General features: G+C 37.4%; 2 protein-coding genes across 2 annotated transcripts; one reads left to right on the plus strand and one right to left on the minus strand.

Moving 5' to 3' along the window:
- Positions 1–1,347: 1,347 nt before the first annotated feature.
- LOC141712099 (TLC domain-containing protein At5g14285-like) lies at positions 1,348–2,266 on the minus strand. The gene has a single exon (XM_074514899.1). It carries the CDS (start codon positions 2,174–2,176, stop codon positions 1,433–1,435), a length of 744 nt encoding a protein of 247 aa, XP_074371000.1. The 5' UTR covers positions 2,177–2,266; the 3' UTR covers positions 1,348–1,432.
- Positions 2,267–19,509: 17,243 nt separating this feature from the next.
- Positions 19,510–20,232, plus strand: LOC141714099 (uncharacterized). Its single transcript, XM_074517640.1, has one exon. The coding sequence runs from the start codon at positions 19,510–19,512 to the stop codon at positions 20,230–20,232; it is 723 nt and encodes a 240-aa protein (XP_074373741.1).
- The last annotated feature ends 890 nt before the right edge of the window (positions 20,233–21,122 follow it).

The raw sequence follows: 21,122 nt of genomic DNA on the forward strand, positions 1-21,122 counted from the left end.
TCAACATATTAGTAGTATTCACACTAGTTAATAAATCCTACAAGATGGGGACTACAAGTTAAAAATGATATCCTTGTGTGCTTCAGTTCAGATAGCAAAGCAAAAGTTAGTTCAAACTTAAAAACTTTAAACATTTTAAGTTTGATTTCTACCAGGATACCAATAGTTTCAAATATTAGAATTAAAAGCCCCAAGTCTTTAAATCTTCTAGATGTGAAGACTGAACATACAACAGCAGAATAACAGAGGTCCTCGTATAAATACTTATGCCAACTCCAAAACTGCTCACAGAACAGAAAGCATGCATGAGAATCACTATTTCAGCATTTTGAGTACAAACAGAATAAAGCAGTACCATGTGTGTCATATAATCCCTCCTTCCCTCCCTCCCAAATTATCTGTCTTGTTGATTTTTTGCGGTCAAATTGACCCAATTTTGACTGAAGATTACACATAGTACATTATCGAAAATACTTATAAAAATTATATCATTAGAAAGTATGTTCAATCTACTTCAATATGTATTTTTCAGTTTTTCAAAATAATAAAATAATGAGTTTATATATATGGTCAAAGTTGAGTCAATTTGACCATCAAAAATCAAACAAGACAGATAAATTGGGACGGAGGGAGTAATAAACTACAACATGTAAGATCCAAGATTAACTTTCTGCGGTAAGATAAATAGAACAAAAAATGAATAAAAAATTTCCAACGCCCAAGATGTCAAAAAAACTACCTAGCCCTCAACAAACCTCAACCAACAGCTACTGTACACATTAGATAATTCACTCTGGTAGATCAATCTTACAAGATAAGGTTTATGTACTAGTCAGAGAATTATAATAATCGATTTTGTGTCTTTTAGTTCAGACAGCAAAGCAAATGTTAGTACAAGCATTTATAAATTAGATATTCTAAGCTTGGTTTCTTCTAACAGAACAACATTTTGATATCTTTAATATAAAAAAGCCATTAAGTCTAAATTTTCTAGATGACTGAAGGCTTAAAATATAGCAACAAATATTAGTCAGTTGTGCACTTAAAATTGACGACAACCTCTAACAATTCTGTACAATAAACTACCTTGTTCAGATCACCAACTAAACATTAATCTGAAAGACAACATTAGTGAAATTTCAGTGTAAACTCAAGGGTTAAACCACCTAAGCTAGAATCAACCCTCTGCCTCCAGTGTAAACTCAAGGGTTGAAATTTCAGCGGAGACATGTGTGCTTGAGTAAGGGTGGCGGACTTGACTTTCAAAACAATATATATTATCTTAACAAGAAATGACAGCATATATTTCATCGGAAATTAAATTTTGGCACTACAACACATGAAGAATGTAACATAAACATTGATCTCCACAGATTTTGAACAATGTAATATACAATAACTTAAAAAAATCAAACCCATCTTCATCATCCAACTATCGAACTTTAGTTTCAAATTTCCGAGTTCTTTCCTTATACAACGCCACCCAAAGATTAAAAATCCAAACTATACTAACAAGAATAGCCATAAACACAACCGAAACCCAAGAACCCCAAACCCAAGTAGGAATCAAATCCCCAGCTTTGCCACTATAATAAAAAGCCCCCATTTGATACAAAAACCAAGGCCCCACAAAACCCCTAACAACACTATAAAGAGCATAAAATGGGGGAGACAAAACATCAAACACCTTGTCTGCAAACTCAGAATCTTTCCTCCTAGCACAAGCTAAAGTCCAAGTGTTTTGACAAAAGCTAGTGACTTCAGCAATAATCAAAAGCACAAGAACAGCATAAGCCCCATGAAAAACAACAAATCTACAAGTCATAAATACAAACAATGTGGCTAAATGATGAGCAATAAAAAGAATATCACTTGGGTAAAACAGTAAATAATGAATGAGGTCCATTAAAAAATAAGCAATACTGTAATCAAGAACAAGGGTCTGGAAAGTAGTGTTGGTTGAAGCAAACCCACGATTTTGATCGGAAAGTAAGGCTTTTCCAGCGAGAAAAACGGCCGGAGAGCCATGGAAGTAGGAGATTAAGCAGCTTGCAGCTTCGGGTCGGAGGTTGGAGCTCCAGTTATTGAAAATGAGGAAGTGGGCTAGGAGATATATTGTGAGATAGAATGAAAAGAAGACAAGGAGATCTGGGAGTGGAGGAATTAAGGTTTCCATTGGAAGTATATCAGGTGAGATGGAGTTGTATGTACAAATCCATCTGTATAATAGTGCCTCAAGTTTTTGTTTAGAGAGTTTAGAAAGAAAACAAAGAGCAATGCTATATTTGTATTGAATAGTTTATTTTTAATATATTGATTAAGAAGAATACATGATAATTAATCGGATCAGTAACGTATTGTTTAGAAAATTAATCGAGGATTAATTAATAAAATTGTGAATTTTAAGAACCACGATCAAAAGTCATTTCTCATATTTTTTTTAATTAAAAAAAATCATTTTCTTTTCTTTTTTTTTAATCGTAGGTGTTATACCCGCTTTCGATCATGGATCCTAAACAGGTCCATATGGGTACATTGAAGAGCTGGGTTCTAACATGTGAGCTGGGCTCTTACATATTTGCTAGAATTGTGGATTCATGTGACTTGGAATAACATATGCGAGTTGGGCTCGTGATGTTCGATCTAGGCCCACACATGTGAGCTGGGCCCTCACATGCAAGTTGGGCTTAGGTGCCCACATGCGAGCTGGGCTCAGGTGCCCATATGCGAGTCGGGCCCATAAGCCCACATCTTATAGAAATAAAGGAAATATTATATTTATTGATTGAGAGGAAAGACGGTGCGGGCCGAGGCGACCAGGCTGGCCCGTGTTTGAGGACTTTGTGTGTAACATGGAAAGTGACTCATATATGACTGAGTTGCTCGTAAATTTCGGGGCCGACACGGGTTATTCTTGCAATTACGGGAAGAAATGCGGAGATGCCAAGATATTGTAGGAAACGTGTGGAGCCGGTCGAGATTTACGTGGCTAATTGGCTGAAGGCCTGACTTTATCATGGGCTTGGGCTGCACAGGTCGAAAAACCCTAACCCTAGCCTATGTGACTTGTTTCCCAAGAACTATGTGAGGTTTGATCCTATAAATAGGGTACATAGGCACTTGTATGAGATATGCGTTGACACTTGATAGAGAATAACAAAACCCTATTATTTCTTAAGGAGTCAACATATAAGCTCAGCCACCACCATACATAACCTTCCTCCGCCCTCAAACACCACCCTTAATCTTTATTCCGGCTAATAATCTCCAAAATACTGTTATACGAAATTCTCCCTATAACATTTGTCACTAAAGGGAGGGTAGAGAAAAGCTCGGTCCGGAACGCCAAGCGGAAGGCACACCGCCTCAAGGTCTCTCAACGTAGCTGAAAGGGCAAGGGTCCTCGAAAAAGGCTAATCCACGAGTTTGATGACGCGGAAACCGAGACCAAGCAGAAGAAAAAGGCATCACTAGAAGAGGAAGAGATACCTCAGGATCGGGTTGAGCGAGGCAACCAACTCTCTAAGAGATCGGGGCAGAAGCCAGCTCCGTCCGAGGCAAGGTCGACTAGTGTGCTAGACCGCGTGGGCAAGAAGCTAAGTGAGCATGACCTCAGGCTCAAATTGGAGAATAGCAAGAAAGAAAGAGAAGAGAAGGAGCCCAGAGATAAAAAAAAACCCTAAAAAGAGGGCGTGCAGCGACTCCTCCAGAAAGACGACAGCGCACCCCGCCTAGGAGGGAGGGATGACGTAGGCGCAGAGACAATCATGAAGAGGAGTCGCATGTGCAAGCTGGAGGAAGGGGACGGCATTAGCGACCTCAGGGCTCTCACCACTCTAATAATGCAAATAGTGATAGAGAAAGAGAAGTCGTTAGAGTGGGTGACCTAAGGAGGATCCTAGATCAGATGGAACAGGAGAAGAGGGGACCCCTGGCCTCGACGACCTTGTTGGGAATATGTTGTGAACTTGATGATTTTAACAAAACACCTTAGTAGATTTAACTTAGTAAAAAATATAGCACCCGACGGATGATCAATTATAGTCCTGAAGGATGATTCAATATAGTCTTGACGGATGACTAATTGATATCCATCGGGTGAGTAGCTTATTTAATAATAAGTCATGTAGCACATTTCTGCAAACATCTTTGTGTAGAGTCTGTAGTAGCTTATGAGTCATGTAGACTGCTAGTAGATGTGCAGAATAGGTTGATTAAATGTAAATATAAGATGTCTTTTAATTCTGCACAAATGAAATGGAGTCAAGTGATAAATGGCTACCCGACGGATGATTAACTCTCACATCTCTATCCCAAATACACACACCTTATCCCAAATACACACACATGCATATTATATATAAATATAATTTTACAGGAAGCTAAATTTCATAGAATTGAAAATCTATAAAATTATTAAATGTTTTGATGTGTTCCTTGCATGATATATATACTTGATATTATAACTTGTAAAATTTTGTACATGCATGTTAATTTATTGGATGACATATTTTAAATCTAATTTTTAATTATTATTTAATTATTTAATTAATTATGGAGAGGTTAATTTTGTATTATTTTATGTCTTAGTTAAATTTTGAGATACGACAATATTGTGCTAGATGTTAAGGTTATAAATTTAATCAAGTAATCAAAGGTGACTCCAATGAGTATTAAAAGGATAGGAGCTGCATGTAACACTAAAATATTGGACAATTGGACAAGGGGAGCTTAGCAATAAATAAATAAATAATATGAGTGGTTTTTATAATATGTTGAGTAGCTATATAGAGGTATAAAGCCTAATTGTTAAAAAGCAAATGTGTTCTCTATAATAAAATTTCAAAGAAGAAAATATTTAATGATATTCAAATATTATTATATTAAAATTTTATGTAATTTAATTATTTAAGTTTTCAGATTTATAAAACTATTGGTTATCACGTGACCCTTGCATGGCCAGAGAGATTTGGTTTGGATTGTATACATGGTCTTAAGCGAGAGTTTATAAATTAATAATTTAATATAATAATAAGGGTATAGCTAATAAAAGGTAATAATGATTTAGTGAGTTTACAAGATGGGCATAAAATAGAAAGTGATCAGCAAGTCAAATTCTTAAAGTTATAAGAATTTGATCAATTGGGCTTTCATTTTATTAGCTAGTACTAGTATCTGACTTCTGTCATTGTAGACTTTAATAATGAGGTTAAGTAAAGGATAAGAAAAGGATAAGAAAAAAAAGAAAAAGAAAATGAGAATGAGAATTTAAAAGAAATGAAGTGAGTTAGGCATTTGGAAATTTTGGACTTAGTCTATCAACTAGTTACGTACATGATCATAAAAAAAAAAAAATAAAAAAAAACGGATGAAAGAGAGAAAGAGGGGAAGAAACAGGAGGGGAACAACAAATACTACCGCATATCATGAGAATGGAGAGGATCTCTTTCTGAATAAAATACTCGAGTTTTAAAAAGTATAAGGTGAGTATAAATTGGAACCTTGTTCTAATATAATTATTTTTATAAGTTCATTTTAATTACTGGATCATGAGAATATTACCTGAATATATTGTTTAATTACATGTGCATGTTGTAACTGTTTATATTATGTGACTGTATACTTACTGTATTGTGCTGGCTGTAAAATAGTTATAATCGTATAACCTGCTACTTGGATTCTTTTTAACATGCTATAAAGATGAATAAGCACTTGGATTAATTAAAGGCGTTGTGACCATCAATTTTATAGTAGCAAAAATAGGCCTAGCTAGCCTTTAACGTTAATTAGTAGCCTTTGTGGCTATAAATGTGAATTTCTAGCCATTTTGGCTATCAACGTGAATTATGAGCCGTTAAGGCAAATAACGTGAAACAATGTGAATTCCGGAATGATACTAAAAGATTGATCAGTCACAATAATAAAAGTCAAGGGAATATTAACGCATATGTATTCGTGTACATGGCATAAGTATTTTATTGTTCGTTTATATTGTTAAATTCGTTAGAGTAAAAGTTATAATGATTTATGCTCATTGAGTTGCAACTCATATCAAATGCAAATACTTTACAGGTTATTCTAAAAACTAGACTTTTGCGAGATATTAAGTTTGGAGTAGTAAATACAGGCTTAAGTCAGGTCGGCCAGCTAATGCTCCAGACTCCCTACTCTTCAGCACCTGTATATATAGCTATATGTAGCTAAGTCTTTTGGGAAGTTGTTTGTTATGTTTTGCGTCGAATTCCGTTTATATAACTGAAGGTAGAATGAGGGTTGTAATATTAATACATATGTTTTTGTGAATTTAAAATTTGAGCGCTTGAACCTATTTAGTTTTATGAGTATATATTCAATTAGATTCAATTATATAAATACAATGAGGTACAAGGGTGTAACATTAACAAAGCTACCCGACGGATGATCAACAAGACAACCCGACGGATGACAAGCATGTACCCGACGGATTATCAATTCAAATATCTGTTGACAGCGACAACACAGTCACATGCGTTGGGTGTTTGTAAAAGGAATGTGGCAGCCTGTTTAACAGGAAATGAAGAACAAAGAAGCATTACCATTTTCATGCAAGCTAAGAAGATTTTCAAAGATGCTGGAATAGAGTAGTAAAGCAGCATGGAGTTTGACTTGATAGTTTTGTTTTATTATCCTGTCGTATTATCATGTAAACTTGGTGGTATATAAACCAAGTGTAGCTAGTAGAACAAACAACTAAGCAAACACTTTTAGAAGAGAAATAGAAAAAGCTGTAACTGTTAAGAATTTCTTTGTAGTTTGTTTGTTCACTTGTAAAACAGTTGTGAGACAATTTGTTCTTCACAAAGTTCTTAATCCGATATATATATATATATATATATATATCTCTGGTGGATACTTTCAAATCCACCAGAAAGTTTTAAGGACTTGTGTTTTTTATTACTTTGTGTTTTTGATTTATTTAACTTGTGATTCCGCACCTTGCAAATCAAAACACTTATATATATAGTTTGAGTTAGAACATTTTATTGTTCAAGAAAAAGTTTACAAGAATTACATTTAACCCCCCTTCTGTAATTCTTGCTGCATTGTTAGGGACTAACAATTGGTATCAGAGCAAGCTCTTGAAGCACAAAGAGTTTAAAGATCACAACAAACAGCAAGATAAACAAGAAGGATGTTGGAGTCAAGATTCCTTTTCTGGACAAAGATAATTACCATCACTGGAAGGTAAAGATGCATCTTCATTTACTTTCTCAAGATAAGGCCTATGTGGATTGCATAGAGAGAGGTCCTCATGTACCAATGAGAGCTGCAACTGGAAATGAGCCATCAGTTCTCAAGCCAAGGCATGAATGGTCAGATCCTGTTTATGAACAAGTCAGGAAAGACAAGAAGGCCATGAATATTCTGTTCAATGGTGTTGGTGGTGACATGTTTGATAACATCATTAACGGAAAGACAGCCAAGGAAGTTTGGGATACTATTCAAATAATATGTGACGGCACTGAACAAGTTAGAGAAAATAAGATGCAGTTACTAATTCAGTAATATGAGCATTTCCACTTTGAAGAAGGTGAAACTCTCACTGATATCTTTAGTAGATTTCAAAAGCTACTAAATGCTCTGAAGCTGCATGGAAGAGTCTACCAAACTAAAGATTCTAACCTTAAATTCCTGAGATCCCTTCCAAAAGAATGAAAACCAATGACAGTCTCCTTGAGAAATTCACAAGAATACAAGGAGTTTATACTAGAGAGACTGCATGGCATTCTAAAGACTTATGAGCTTGAATTAGAGTAGGATGAAAGAATGGAGAAAGGGAGGAATAAAGGAGGGTCCATTGCACTAGTTGCTGAGTTATAAAAAGAGAAGGAGATGAAGATAGAAGCTGTTGAGTCTACTTTAAAGGTCTGTGAAAATAAGGGCAAGGGGCTGGTAGCAGAAAATGAAAATTCTTTGAGCCAGGATGATATAGATGATATTGATGAATATCTTGTATTTCTTTCCAGAAGATTTGTCAAGCTCAAGTTCAAGAAGAACTTTGGAGCAGTTAAGCCAAATAGAAACATGGTGGATAAATCAAAATTCAAGTGTTTCAAATATGGCTTGGCATGGCACTTTGTCGGTGAGTGTAGAAAGTCAGATTCCAGCAAGAAGAAGTTTGAGCCTGTGGATTATAAATAGAAGTATTTTGAGTTGCTCAGACAAAAGGAAAGGGCTTTTATTACACAAGAAAATAACTCGGCAGCAAATGGTCTGGATGAGGATGAATATGTCAGCTATGTCAATCTAGCCCTAATGGCCAAGTCTGATGAAATAGAGACAAGTTCTTCAAGTAATCAGGTAATCACCACTAACCTTGCACATTTATCTAAAGCTGAGTGTAATGATGCAATAAATGACATGTCTACAGAAATATATCATTTGCGTGTTACACCTAAGTCCCTCACTAAGGAAAATGCTAAAATCAAAGAAAACAATTTGTTTTTAAGTGAGAGGAATAATGTGCTAGAGTCTCAGTTTATTGAATTTGAAAAATTGAGAATATAATGTAAGATTGCTAAGGATGAATTAACTAAATCCTTGAAGAAAGAAGAGATTTTGAAGAAGCAGCTTGAACGAGAACAGGAGGTGATTAAGGCATGGAAATCATCTAGAGATGTCCATGCTCAAATCACCAAAGTTCAAGGTATTAAGTCCTTCTGTGATACAGCCTGGAAAAAGAGTAAAGAGAAGCTGTAATCCAATTTGGTTGAGGGATTGCTAACAGATGTAGACTCGACGGATGATGAGAGTCATCCGTCGGATAATCAAAAAGGTTATCCGTCGAGTGACATAAATCCTCATCCGCCGGCTGTGGGCAAACCTGTGAGTAAAGTCAAACTTGCCAAGTTAAATAAAAAATATGGATCAGTTTCCAAAAACTTTATTTCAGGAGAATCTAGTCAAGTGAAGAAGGAGAAGAAAGTGAATGTTGGTCATCTGTCCATCAAGCAACTGAATGACAGATTAGAAAAGATTGAGGTCTAAAAGTAAAAAACAATAGAAATGGGAAAGTAGGAATTAACAAACATAACAACTACACACCTGATAAGTATGCTCCAAGATAAATCTGTATTAAGTGTGATAGTGCTAATCATTTGTCTATTAATTGCAAACTTACCATGCCTACTCCCATATCTGTACCACCTTCTTTTCCCAACATGAGTGTTATGCCTTCTATGCCTATGAATGCTATGTCTGCACTGAATATGAATGCATAATTTGCTAACATGCCATTTGCACCTAATCCTTATTATGCTGCATTTAGTATGCCTCAAATGCCATTTAGCATGCCCTACTGGAATAACATGTTTGCAAATAGCATGCCATTTCCTGTTAATCAAAATGTGCATGATAATTCTATTTTAATGGCTGATTTCAAAGGTCCAACTCAGATGACTAAGGATGAATCTGATATCCCCAAGTCAAATGAGATAAAACCTAAGAAATAAAAGAAGAAAACTAACAAGACAGGACCCAAGGAAACTTGGGTACCTAAATTAACTTGATTTGGTTTTGATGTGTGCAGGGAAACAGAAAGAATCTGTGGTACTTGGATAGTGGTTGTTCAAGACACATGACTGGAGATTCTACCCTGATCACAGAGTTCAAGGAGAGAGCTGGCCCAAGTATTACTTTTGGAGATGACAACAAGGTTATACTGTGGGATATGACTTGATTTCTAAAGACAATGTCCTGTAAAGTCGAATCTAAATATGGGTGATTCGATCGGTGGTGATAAAAATCAAAGCTGTGCAGCTGTTAAGCCAGTGAAGTGGAGGAGCAGGAGTATTGAATCAAATATCATCAAACCCAAAATCAGATCCTTGAAAAATCGGAGGGTTAGGGTTCCTCCTCCTCCTCCTGTAGTACTTTCACCTTATTTTAACAACAACAACAAGAAGAAGACATTTAGTGATGCTGCTGGGGTTCATGCTGCAGTTGTTTCCCCTTATTTCAACAACATCAAGGCATCTGAAATTGATAACACAGCAAATGATGATCATCTTGATGTAGTTCTTTCTCCTTATTTCCGCAAACCACCAAGGAGGTTGCCCTAGTGGATGAGCTCAAGCATAATTTGCTGAGTATCAGCCAACTTTGTGACAAGGGCAATTCGGTAACCTTCAATTCAGAAGCCTGTGTTGTGACAAACAAGAGGAGCAACAAATTGGTTCTCACTGGAGTGAGAAAAGGAAATATGTATCTAGCTGACTTCAACTCATCAAATGCAGAATTTGTCACTTATCTTCTCAGTAAAGCAAGTCAAGATAAAAGTTGGCTATGACACAAGAAGCTGTCCTATCTAAACTTCAAGACCATGAATGAGCTTGTAAAGAAAGAACTGGTTAGAGGTATTCCTCAAGTGGATTTTTCTAAGGATGGATTGTGTGATGGTCAATGTTTTGTCCATCTCAAGGAAAAGGTTTTGCCTAGTAATTGTGGATGATTTCTCAAAGTTCTCTTGGACATATTTCCTAAAGTTTAAAGATGAAGCTAGTTAAATCATCATCAATCACATATGGCAAGTCAACAATCATCCTAATTTTAAAGTAAGAAGAATCAGGAGTGACAATGGAACTGAGTTCAAGAATTCTGTGATGAGATCATTTTATGAAGAAACTGGGATTATGCATGAATTTTCTGCAGCAAGGACTCCACAACAAAATGGAGTGGTAGAAAGAAAGAACAGATCCCTTATTGAAGCTGTAAGGATAATGCTTGAAGAATCAAAGTTACCAACATACTTTTTTGGCTGAAGCTGTGAACACTACCTGCTACACTCAAAATATCTCTTTGGTAAATCAAGAAAAATGCATGACTCCCTACCAATTATTCAAGAACAGGAAACTAACTCTAAATTTTCTTCATGTCTTTGGCTGCAAATGTTATATCTTGAAGAATCAAACTGATCAACATGGGAAGTTTGATGTTAAAGCAGATGAATGAATTTTTGTTGGATATGTTGTGGGAAAAGCATATAGAGTCTATAATCTAAGAACCAACATTGTTGTGGAATCAATGCATGTTGTGTTTGATGATAAAAAGATTGAAAGACTGCAAGATGGAGATTTCCATGAGAGCCTCAAATTCGACAATGTGGAGATGGTTAGTGATGATAGTGGTGATGAAAGTAATCAAGAAACTACAACTAAGGATAGTGCATAAAAATCTACAACTAATGAAGCTAATAACTCAACATCCATCGAGTTACAAAATGCTTCATCCATCGGGAGACAATCTGCATCATCCATCGGGAGACAATCAGCCTCATTCGTCGGAACTCAAAGTGCTTCATCTGTCGGGTCATTAAGAGAAGCTGAAAGTGAAGCTAGATCACTCACAGAAAGTTCCCCTTTCTCAAATCAAAGTCTCACTAACTTAGGGGGAGTTTCTCATAATCAAAACTCAGTCACACATCAAGACAATAATGAGGCATCTTCATCTAGAGCTAATCTATAACAACAGAGAAAATAAACAAGAGATCACCCCTATGAGCTAATTATTGGTGATGCATCTTCTAGAGTTCAGACAAGGAAAGCAACTCAAGAAGAATGTCTATATAGCAGCTTCTTATCTAAGGAAGAACCAAAGAAGGTAGAAGAAGCTCTGTTATATTTTGATTGGATTTTAGCTATGCAGGAGGAGCTAAACCAATTTGAAAGGAATAAAGTATGGAAGCTGGTACCCAAACCTAAAGGAAAGAATCCAATAGACACCAAATGGGTATTCAGAAACAAGATGGATGAAAATTGTATGGTAGTCAGGAACAAAGCTAGATTGGTTGCTAAGGGCTATTATCAACAAGAAGGAATAAATTTTGATGAAACCTTTGCTCCTGTTACAAGACTTGAAGCCATCAGAATCTTCTTAGCCTATGCAGCTCATGCAATTTCAAGGTCTATCAAATGGATGTCAAGAGTGCTTTTCTAAATGGAGATTTGGAGGAGGAAGTCTTTGTCAGTCAACCTCCTGGTTTTGAAGACCCAAGTTTCTCAAATCATGTCTACTATCTTTTGAAAGCACTCTATGGACGGAAGCAAGCACCTAGAGCCTGGTATGACACTTTATCAAAGTTCCTTTTGGAAAATCACTTCACAAGAGGTACTGTGGATAAAACTTTATTCTTGAAAAATGTTAAAGGCTCTAGTATACTTGTTCAAATCTATGTAGATGATATTATATTTGGCTCTATAGATAAAAAAAACTTTGCAAAAAGTTTGCCAAATTGATGCAAAGTAAGTATAAAATGAGCATGATGAGAGAACTAAATTACTTTCTTGGTTTACAAGTTAAGCAAGTTAGTGATGGAATATTCATTAGTCAAACTCAATACATTCATGATCTTTTAAAAAAGTTTGATCTAATGGATTGCACATCTGCAAAAACTCCCATGACCACTGCAACTAAGCTTGAATTAAACACTACTTAAAAGTCTGTGGATATTTCAAGTTATAGGGGAATGGTTGGTTCACTTCTGTACTTAACTGCTAGTAGGCCAGATATAATGTTTGCTACTTATCTTTGTGTTAGATTTCAGGCTGATCCTAGAGAATCTCATTTAATAGCTATTAAGAGAATTTTCAGATATCTCAAGGGAACACCAAAACTTGGCATTTGGTACCCTAGAGATTCTGGTTTTAATCTAACTGGTTATTCAGATGCAGATTATGCAGGTTGTAAAATAGACAAAAAAAGTACAACAGGAACCTGTCAGTTTCTAGGAAACAAGCTTATGTTCTGGTTCAGTAAAAAGCAAAATTCACTTTCTACTTCTACAGCTGAAGCTGAATATATTGCTGCTGGTAGTTGCTGTGCACAGATTCTATGGATGAAAAACCAATTGTTGGACTATGGTCTACAAGTGGATAGGATTCCTATTTTCTGTGATAACACAAGTGCAATTTCCATAACTGAAAATCCAGTACAACATTCAAGAACAAAGCACATATACATCAAGTACCACTTCAAAAGGGAACACGTAATGAATGGTACTGTGGGACTACATTTTGTTCCAAGTGAAAAACAGCTTGCAGATATATTTACCAAGCCACTGGATGAATCCACTTTTTCAAGGTTGGTAAGTGAGTTAGGTATGCTTAATTATTCTTGAATTATGTCAAATATTTTTACAAGTTGTAATGCAGCCATAAATTTAATTGATTTTTCTGCCTTGGATGAAATTTTGGCTAAGTCAAAATTTACATCCCAATGGATGATCATTATCCATCGAGTTTGATCATCCATCAGAATTGAATATCTAAAATTCAATTATTTTTCTGGATTATTTTAATAACCCAACGGATCAAATATTTTATCCTCATTCGTCGAGTTGTCTAAATCATGGTCGTTAATTCTCTGAACATCATCCATCGAGTTTACTTACAGTCTGTAAGTATATTTCTACGGATGGTTGATAGAATTTTGACAGTTTATTTTACTTTAAACGGCTATTTTGGGCAAATTTGATTTGTTCTTTATTACTTTTGTCAGTTTATTTTTGAGAGAGTATTAAAGTAAAATTCATTTTCATTACTTTTCTTTTATCATTCTCAATTCATCTGCTCTAACTTCTTTCTTTCTCAAAAGCAATTACCCTCTCTCTGTGCAATTTTTACTCTCTAACAATAGCACCAGTCGTCAAAATCATATCTCAAACTGGATTTATCTATGAGAAGAACAATTTCACAGTTCTAGTGAACAAGGGGATTCAACTGTTTGGCGACTACCACAAAATGATGGATTTTGTGCAAGGCTGTAAGCTCAACTATGTCATGCTAGATTCTCCCACTATCTACTGTGAGGTTGTGGAGGAGATATGGACAACTGCAGTGTACAACTCAACTGACAAGGCCATCACTTTCACTATTAAATGTAAGGAATTCTGTGTTAATAGTGACATTGTTAAAGCATGCTTTAAGATTCCTGATAATATATGTCACTACTCCACACACAGACACTGATATTGTTAACATGTTAAACTCCATGGGTTATGCACTCACCATCTCTAAATTAAGTGAAATTAGGAGATTGGGTCTTAGGAAAGAATGGAGTTACCTGTGTGATGTAGTTACTAAAGTATTTTCTGGTAAAATTAGCAATTTTGATTCTATTAATATCTCCATGCTTTACATGCTTGTAACTGATAAATACTTTAATTTTTAGTGATCTAGTCTTGTTTAAGTTGGGGTTTAAGTTAGGGGAGCTCAATAAGAGGGGTAAGAGTGTGTATTATGCTAGATTTTTTCATGATGCTTGCTAACCACCTCTCCGAGGACATTGTGATTGAGAACCCAACCAACAAGTTAAATTGTTGGGTTTAAGAAAGAAGAATTATTGCAGATCTCAATAGAGCAGATCACCACAAAGGGGTGCCACTCTTCTACTTTCAAGTAATGGAGGCACCTCAGGTAAGTGATGTAATTTCAACTGTCTTTACTCTTCCAACCTCAAACATTTCTTTGCCTTCTAGTGTAGTAGTGGCATCTGTGTCAATGACCAGACAGATGCCTACCCAAGCTACCAAAACCAAAGTTTCAAAAACAAAGACAAAGAAAGCCCCCTGGTGTCTCTCAAAAGATGCCAGTTGTAAAATCCACTAAACACAAAGAGGGGAGTGTGAAGGTGGGAAAGATAGGTGAGGGACAAGGTGAAAATCAAAGAAGCCCTAAGAATAAGGATGGTGAGCATAGTGTACCCAAACTAAGCCACACCACAGTTTCCCAACAAACTGTGGTTGTTAATAAGGACAAAAGCTCAATTCTAGTTTCATCCTCCCAAAAGGATGTAACTATTGAAACAAGCTCTCAACCAGGAGCACAGAACAAAAGGGGTAGGGACACAAGGTCACCACAAACTTACACAAGAAAAAAAAAACCTAAAACCCTTGGGGATGCACAGGTTACACACACAGTGCAAACTGGAGCTAAAGACCCAGTCACTGCACCATCTCAAAGTCAAATTGATGTGGCTCCAACAAATATGGAGTCACAGCCAAAATCTGTACAAATTGAAACACCTCAAATACCAAATTCTCCCACACACTCTTTGAATGTTGACATGATTCAAAAATCTCAACTATATTCTCCATCTTTAACTCTCTTGGAGAAGCCAAAAATCCATGCAAGTGAGCATCATCTTCTAGATGATTTGTTGGCTCACTTGCCATTTCTTTCTGAGACTGTTGAGACATCTATGCCAAAATTTTCATCAATCTGCACAGAATCTACAATAGTCTTCACTCCACACTCATTCATTTCTACTCACTCGATGGATATTGTTCATCCGTCGAGTAGTGATTGTATCCCGACGGATGTGCCTAACAGCAGTCATCCGTCGGATAGTCAAATTACTAACCCGATGGATATATCTCATCCGTCGGGTGTTTCTGCACAACTCCAAAGTTCAACTATAGTTACAATTACAGATGACTTAGTAATTGTACAATCACTATTAGGATTAAGGCAAGGTAGTGACTTGAGTGAGAGTCTGGGTTGCTCCCAGGAAAAAGGAGAGGAAAAGAGTGATCCAATGCAGTCCATTTCTCCAGGACTGGAAAAAGTGAGTGTGAGGAGTCCCATCTTAGATGGTGAAGGTGAGGGTGTGAGGGTGTGGAGCCAAGATGAGACCTTGATGCAAGAAAAGAGAGAACATGAGAGAAATGCAGGTAATGGAGATATAAGGGTGGATGTCATTGTAAGTGAGTTAATGAATGTCCAGGATGCAAACAGGGAGGGACTATCTCAGCAAACTCAAGCTATTATAGATTCTACCTCCTTGGATGTTGAGACAATTATTTACCATATTTCAGCATATCAACTTCTAGCTGGACAGGGCAATGCCAATACAGAAAGAATGCTCAATTTGGTGCACACCACACAGTCCATGCAAAGAGCTAAGGATGCCATCAAAGCTTTGCCCTCAACAGCTGGTGATGTTGATTATGAGACTAGTGGTTCAGAAGAATTCTTTGGAGGTGCGGATGGAGATAGTGAAGAAGAGCCATTGGACATAGGGGGAGAACTAGGCCCTAGTTCCAGATCAAGCATGCCATCATGGGCCTTCTCCAAGCAATGTGATGATCACCATTTCAAGACCACACTCATCCAACTTATTAGCCAAACACAGTCTGCACTTCAATCAACCACAAATGCTAGCACCAAGAAGCTTCTGCAAGCACATCTTACTTCTCTCTAACTACAGCAAATTTCAGGCTACCAATAAAGTCAAAATGTTTCTCTAATAAAAAATGAAGTTGATCAACTTAAAAAAGACATCTCTGACAAGTTGGAAGCTAGACTTCCAGAGACAACAATGACAGACATCAAAAGACAACTCAGGAAAAATTCTGATCTTGCAACCAAGGTGGATTCCTTGGACAAAAGAATGGTTGCTATGGAAGCTTCTCTTACAACAATCCATCTACACCAAGCTCAACAAACAGACTTTCTTCAAAAACTGGTGGCTGCACAGACCTCCTCCTCTACTCAACTTGTTGATAACAAAAAGGGGGAGAAAGAGAGTTCTAGGAGTAAGGGGGAGCAAAAAGCGCTTAACATTCAAGTGAGTAAAGCAATTGTGCCAACAATTGCTTTCACAAAGCCACCAGCTACAGATAGCATTGATCTGATAAATGAAGCAACAACCACTTTGAGAGCAGCTGAGAAGAAGCAGTTGAGTCCAATCAACTGGGAGAAAATTGATGAGGATATTCAAAAGAAATTTGGTCTAGCAAAGAAGCCAGAAAAATCAGTCATTCATCACTCTCAAGTCAGGCAAATTTCTGTGAATGATATGAGCATGAACTATCTAGAGAGAGGCTAAACATCCTGTATCAAACCCCCAAAGGCAGATCTAATCATGAAGCCAAAGGTGAACTACCCAAAGTCTTCACTCAAGAACCCTTTGGACACAGTGTATGAAACACCAAAGCCTGATGAGAAGAAGCTATTTGCCAGGTCTATAGCATTCAACAAAGATCCTGTAGATTCAGCTCTAAAAAGGAGAATTGCCAAGGTTTTCAGAAATGGTAAGGAAATTTGTGTGGTGGCTGGACACCCTCAATTTGTTGAAGCAAAAAGGGAAGAAAAGGCAAGATTGAAGCAAGAAAAGAAGCAAGCTGCTCTAGATGCTAAAAAGCTCAAACAAAAGAAGGAGCAAGCTGCTATCTTGGCCAAGTTACAAGCTGTGAAACCCACACAACAAATTCCTGAACAACCATATGAAACCACTGAATCTTAAGATCAGAAAATGCAAGAGGCACCTCAAAAGAAAAGAAAAATTAGATACAAGCTTCCTTCTAAGATAAAATTGGATTTCAGTGATGAGGAGATGGAAAACAACTTTCCCAAAGAATCTACTTCTACAACAACTCAAACATCAATGCCCTTTGTGGCACATGAAGAATTCAAGATAGATCCATCCAAGAATTTTCATTGCGAACCTATCATTACAAAGGATGAGCCAATAGACTAGGGGAGTCTACCAATTTCTGAACTCAATTTACCTCATTTCATGAAGCCAACGAAAATAAAGACCAGAGCAGTCAAGAAAGTGAAGCCCTCAACTCTCAGATCCAAATCCCTAACTAAAGCTCAAACCAAGGTCAACAAGGGAGACATCATGTACATCTGTGACATCAAGGAGTTCTCTGATCTAAACCTCTATCTAGATGAACTGGAAGAAGTTAGAGGGATTGATGCTTACAGGAAGCTACCTGAAAGGCTAGTATTCAAGTACAAGGGAGGAAAAGAAATGACATGGCCACTTCACAGGATTCTTCAAGAGAGCCAATCTAAACTGATAAAAGTCTATTCATCTTTCAAGAAGAACTTTGGATTCAATGTGACAACTAGAAGACTAGTTCTAAAGAAGATTGAAGAACTGAGGAGTATTAGAGCTAAATATGCACTCCCAAAGACTTTAACTATTCCTTACACAGGGAGTGGAGTGCATCTAAGGCCCTACTGGCTGATGGAATTCATGGATGATAAGGGAGTTTGAAGATTCTTCAGACTAGAGGACCAGCTAAGCATCTCTAACAATGAGACTCTACTGAAAATGCAAGAAATGCTAGATCTGTCAGAAGCTGATGAACTTGAATTCCACAGACAGCTCCAAAATCAGATAGAAGAAAACAACAGGAAGCTTGGAAAGAAATCGAGAACATCAAGGAAATAGATCAATCTGCTCAGACTAGAGGAGCACCTTGAAAATGACTGTGAGCAAATTTTTATACACTATGTCTTGTAAATTCTTCAATAAATTTTGCAGCACTTTTTAGTATTATCTACTACCTTTTAAATTTGTATTTTTAGGGTGTTTTGTTTTCATCAAGTTTCTCTTAATTTATGGCTACAATTCTAGTAGACATAAATTAGGGGAGATTGTTGGGAATATGTTGTGAACTTGATGATTACTTTAACAAAATACCTTAGTAGATTTAACTTAGTGAAAAATGTAGCACCCGACGGATGATCAATTATAGTCCTGATGGATGATTCAATATAGTCCCGACGGATGACTAATTGATATCTATCGGGTGAGTAGCTTATGTAATAATAAGTCATGTAGTACATTTCTGTAAACATCTTTGTGTAGATTCTATAATAGCTTATGAGTCATGTAGACTGCTAGTAGATGTGCAGAATAGGTTGATTAAATATAAATATAAGATGTCTTGTAATTCTGCACAAATGAAATGGAGTCAATTGATAAATGGGTACCCGACGGATGATTAACAAAGCTACCTGACGGATGATCAACAAGACAACCCGACGGATGACAAACATGTACCCGATGGATGATCAATTCAAACATCTGTTGACAGTGACAGCATAGTCACATGCGTTGGGTGTTTGCAAAAGGAATGTGACAGCCTGTTTAACAGGAAATGAAAAACAAAGCAGCATTACCATTTCCATGCAAGCTAAGAAGATTTTCAAAGATGCTGGAATAGAGTAGTGAAGCAGCATGGAGTTTGACTTGATAGTTTTGTGTTATTATCCTGTCGTATTACCATGTAAACTTGGTGGTATATAAACCAAGTGTAGCTAGTTGAATAAACAACTAAGCAAATACTTTTAGAAGAGAAATATAAAAAGCTGTAACTGTTAAAAATTTCTCTATAGTTTGTTTGTTCACTTGTAAAGCAGCTGTGAGACAATTTGTGTTTTTTATTACTTTGTTTTTTTGATTTATTTAACTTGTGATTCCGCACCTTGCAAATCAAAACACTTATATATATAGTTTGAGTTAGAACATTTTATTGTTCAAGAAAAAGTTTACAAGAATTACATTCAACCCCCCTTCTGTAATTCTTTCTGCATTATTAGGAACTAACAGACCCCTTCTCCGTTCACGGCTGCTATTCGATCATCTCCCTTGCCTTGAGTATTCAGGCACAACCCCGATCTTCTGTTCAACAGCGAAGCCGACCCGGCGGAATAACTTATACAATTCAACACAGAGATGGAGGTCTATCTGGTGCCAGAGCCAACCCACTGCAGACTCTTTGCAACATCACTCCGAGGGAGTTCCCAACAATGGTTCTCTAAATTAGGGCTGGCTAGCATAAGGACATGGCGGCAATTGGAAGACCTGTTCATTCGACAATTTCAATCCACCCTCCACTACTCACCTCATGTGGCCACGCTTGCCAACATCAAGCAGAGTAAGGGGGAGCATCTGGCGGAATACTTTCGCCGGTTCAATAATGAAGTTCCTAAGGTGAGAGGTGCTAGAGAAGAGACCATCAAGAACTTTCTGATAGCGGGGTTGAAAAAAGGGTCAAAATTTTGGAAAAGCCTCCAGGCTAGCGAGCCAAGGAACTTGGCAGAATTCTATAAGCAAGCGGAACCCTTTAAGAAGGTGGAGAAGTCGATGAGGGAGCTGAAAATTAGAGAAAACTATCGAGACAAGAGAGACCGGTCCTCGAGCCCTGATGAGAGGAGGAAGACATATCAGCGTAGTTCAATCCCCAAGAAGATAAATAAAGATTTGGGGAGGCCCTATACAAGAAAATGGCAGACACACACCCCTCTGATAGCCTCCATCGACCACATATATGCTACCTATGCTGGGAAGGGGGTGTCCAGGAAGGCAGCCCCTCTCACAGACTACAACAAGAGGGATACTTCGAAGTATTGTGCATACCACGAGGTCACGGGGCATGATACCGCTGATTATAGATAATTAAAGGATGAAATCGAGATGCTGATAAGACAAGGGAAGCTTACAGAGTGGGTTTTCAAGGAGGTTCGAAAACATAGGACTGATTATTATACCGTCCCTCCCCCACCCCCAAAAGACAAAGAGAGGGTACCTCGGGCCGACAGTATTCATATTATTCTAGGCGGGTCTCATATTGGTGGATACAGCCGGAAGGCGATGGACAGATATGCCTGGGAAGCAAAGGACAAACCCCTTACCAACGTCAACCATCTGAGCCAAAGGCCCCCGGAGCTCTTTGAAAAGGAGGCTGATGACATTGTGTTTAGGAAGAATAATGCAAAATGGGTGCACTACCCCCATACTGATGCCCTGGTCATAAAAATGAAGATTGGGACAGTAAATGTTCATCGAGCATTGGTGGATACTGGGAGCTCGACAAACGTTCTAACCTATGATGCCTATAAAAAACTAGGGCTGCTGGATAGAGAACTAACCTCGACAGGTGGACACTTGTACGGGTTCACGGGAAAATCAATTGGAGTAAAAGGGACGATTCGGCTCCCGGTGACCGTAGGAGAAGAGCCTTATGTGGCCACCCAGATCGCTATGTTTATAGTTGTAGATCAGCCGTGTGCCTACAATGTTATAATGGGCAGGCCTCTTATGAGGGCAATGAGGATGGTGGCCTCGATCCATCACATGACAATAAAATTCCCAACCCTCACGGGGGTAGGCTTCTTGAAGAGCTGTCAATACGAATCGAGAGTCTACTACAACCAGACACTCAGGGCAGCAGAGTTAGGGAACACATCAAAGGAGACGGTCAATCCGGGAGAAAATGATGACCTCATGGAAGAGGCATAAGGTAGAAAAAGAGTACATTTTGAGGGACACGAGACTTGTAACATGAT

This window comes from Apium graveolens, chromosome 3 (assembly GCF_009905375.1).
Source record: "Apium graveolens cultivar Ventura chromosome 3, ASM990537v1, whole genome shotgun sequence".
NCBI lineage: Eukaryota > Viridiplantae > Streptophyta > Magnoliopsida > Apiales > Apiaceae > Apium > Apium graveolens.